The following is a 2,967-nucleotide window of genomic DNA, read 5'->3' as shown; positions in this document are numbered from 1 at the left end:
GCCTGACTGGCTCTCTTGCTAGTGGCACACAATAAGCACCATTCATGCGTGGGTCATTGTTAGTGCCGCCTGACTGGCTCCCTGTGCCGATGGCATGTAAAAAGCATCATCCAAATGTGGCCGATACCAGTGCCACCTGACCGGCTCCTGTGCCAGTGGCACATAAAAAGCACCCACTACCCTCTCGGAGTGGTTGGTGTTAGGAAGGGCATCCAGCTGTAGGAACATTGCCAGATTAGATTGGAGGCTGGTGAGGCCTCCTGGCTTGTCAGTCCCCAGTCAAGCCATCCAACCCATGCCAGCATAGAAAACAGACATGATCATGATGACTGACTTGATTAAGAAAATCTTTTATTGAAAGCTTTCACTTCATAAAGAGGTTAATTTATTTATAGTTTCTGTCTTTTAATGTCTATTCATTTTATTTTGTAATTTTTTTTTCTTCTTTAAATTGAAGTATTCAAAATATTTTCAATTGGAGAAGAGAATTTTGAAGAAAAAGCAAACTTTCGAGTTGGTAAAAACATCACCTTAAACTACAGTGCTGCTGATGTTACCTGGAATCACAATGAAGGCAAGTATTTTGGAACTGTTTTGTTCAGAAACTTAAAATATTGCTAAAACACAATCAGTCAGTGACAACTAATTTTGATTACTGCAAAAAACCCATGTAATTTACTCACTTTTTTCGCAAAAATAAAAAATAAACTTTAGGGGATGCGTAAATTACATGAGTTGACCGTTTCCAGAATTTTTTTAGAATTTTTGTTTTTTGTTGACAAAAGACCTACAAAATGTAAACATCTGTACTAGAACTTGACTCATTTAATAGGCTTAAATATAATGAAGTTGACTGTTATTTATGTTGGACGGTATAATGCATACTTTTTCTGTATAAATTTACTAAAACCATTAAATGGTTAACTACTTTTTGAAGTCTGACATACATGCTGGTAATCATGGTCCAGGCCATATTTTACTTGGTTGAGTAAAGTGTCATCCAAGCTGATATTGGCAATTAAGCTTAATTTGCAACCCCTGTGTGTACTTATCAGCTTTGTTTTTGTTGATAATTCTTAACAACTTTTCCTTTGTATGCACGTTTCAGCTGATATACCCTCCAGCCTTCTTCAGGTGTCTTGGGGAAATTTCGAACCTGGGTTCTCATTCCTAAGGTATTTTTCGATGTTATTATTATTATTCAGGTCTTAATCACTATGCCATATGCCCAGGGCATATGGCGTAGTGGTTAAGAGCACGGGCTACTAACTCCAAGATTTCAAGTTCGATTCCAAGCAGTGACCTGAACAATAACAATAATAATAACATCGAAAAATACCTTAGGAATGAGAACCCAGGTTCGAAATTTCCCCAAGACACCTGAAGAAGGCTGGAGGGTATATCAGCCAAAACGTGTTAACAACAAACAAGATGAGGACAAATATCCTTTGGATGTAAATAATGTAAAAAATGGATTTTATTTATATAGAAGACAGCACAAACACTTTCTAATTTAATATCTTTTAATGCGATACCTGTTAAACAGAAATTATTTTTATTTAATGAAAATTTTATAAGATCTAATCATAAGTCAGTGCAATTATGCTTAATACAACTAAATTAAATGCCCTTTCATCCCAGCCATATCGGCAATTCTGAAAACTTTTGGGTGTGAAATTTATTTGAGTATAAGCCTTTTTAAACAATTTTTATCCTGAAAATCACCTGTGTAAATTACACAGGTGTGCAAATTACATGGGTTTTTACGGTACTTGGATTGGCAAAAAGGGAGAGGGAAAGAGAGAGAAAGAGAGAGAGAAAGAGAGAGAGAGAGAGAGAGAAAGAGAGAGAGAGAGAGAAGAAATTGGATCTTATGACTCATCTGAAATGAAATGATTTTAACCAAAAACTGGAACCAGGGCATGTGTGTTATGCTTCTCATCAAAGCTTATTCCCATTGATCTCTTATGTAAACCTGAATCTATATAATAAACTGCAGTAAAATGTCAACTCATGACCTAATTCTTGACCCATTTTGCCAAATGTGCTTCTAAATGTTTATATTGATTTCCAATATAATCAATTACAACACAGATTTGTTTATGACCTTATCACTGTACATTTATCTTATAGTATAAATATCAAATATTTATTCATCCCTTTCTCAAGGATTACTTGACTATTTGTGATCAGAGATGTTCATTAATGACTGATCAAGCCTGTTGACTTCAGAGATAGATAAATAGTTGGGATTTTCATAGAATTTCCCAGGATATTTAGGACAGTAAATAATTTGGATTATGACCAGGGATGAAATTAAAAGTTACAGAGTTTTAGTTTATTTGCTAAGAACTTACTCCTTACATTTATGGTACTCACTAAACTGATCTTAGTCTCTTCATGTATACCATATGTCTTTCAATTAGATCTTTCACTGGAGAAAACTGTTGATATACTCGACATTTGAAAATAATATATGCTCTCCCTGTACCTTTTATGGTGTTAATGCACTTATGGTCCATGTGCTGACCTAATCTTCCCTTCTGTTCTTCATTTCAGTATAACATAATCTTCTTGTAAAGATTTTGGTCCTTACAGTTGCTAACATGTAAATAAAACTAAAGATGTGTTCTCTCTTCAACTTCATTTGAAATAAACAAACGGATGATTTTTATTCTACTTGCAAGCATTATCTTAATCATGAATAATGCTTCAATTGTGAAATTTCTCAGAATAAGCTAAATTTATTTATTAGATTTATTAATATGTATGGTGTGTGGTGTCTTCTGTTTTTAACTGTCTTGTTTATCATTGTTCTGGGTTTACAAGTGCAGAGTAGGATTCTTTATTTCCTTATATCTCTTAGAGTTATCTCTCTTGAACAATTTAATCCTTACTTTTATACACAGCCTTTGAATTGAAATCATCATCATCATCATCATCGTTTAACGTCCGCTTTCCATGCTA

General features: G+C 34.2%; 1 protein-coding gene across 2 annotated transcripts in view; it reads left to right on the top strand.

Moving 5' to 3' along the window:
* The window catches only part of LOC106871041 (GATOR complex protein WDR24), a 36,654-nt gene that overhangs the window by 6,247 nt on the left and 27,440 nt on the right, over nucleotides 1–2,967 (top strand). For both annotated transcript variants that reach the window (XM_052970712.1, XM_014917302.2), the window contains one exon: nucleotides 458–574. In XM_052970712.1, coding sequence (XP_052826672.1) covers nucleotides 458–574 — 117 coding nt within the window. The remainder of the gene's footprint in view (nucleotides 1–457; nucleotides 575–2,967) is intronic.

This window comes from Octopus bimaculoides, chromosome 9, assembly GCF_001194135.2.
Source record: "Octopus bimaculoides isolate UCB-OBI-ISO-001 chromosome 9, ASM119413v2, whole genome shotgun sequence".
NCBI lineage: Eukaryota > Metazoa > Mollusca > Cephalopoda > Octopoda > Octopodidae > Octopus > Octopus bimaculoides.
The sequence above is the reverse complement of the archived record's forward strand: the minus strand, read 5'-3'. Positions and strand labels throughout refer to the sequence as shown.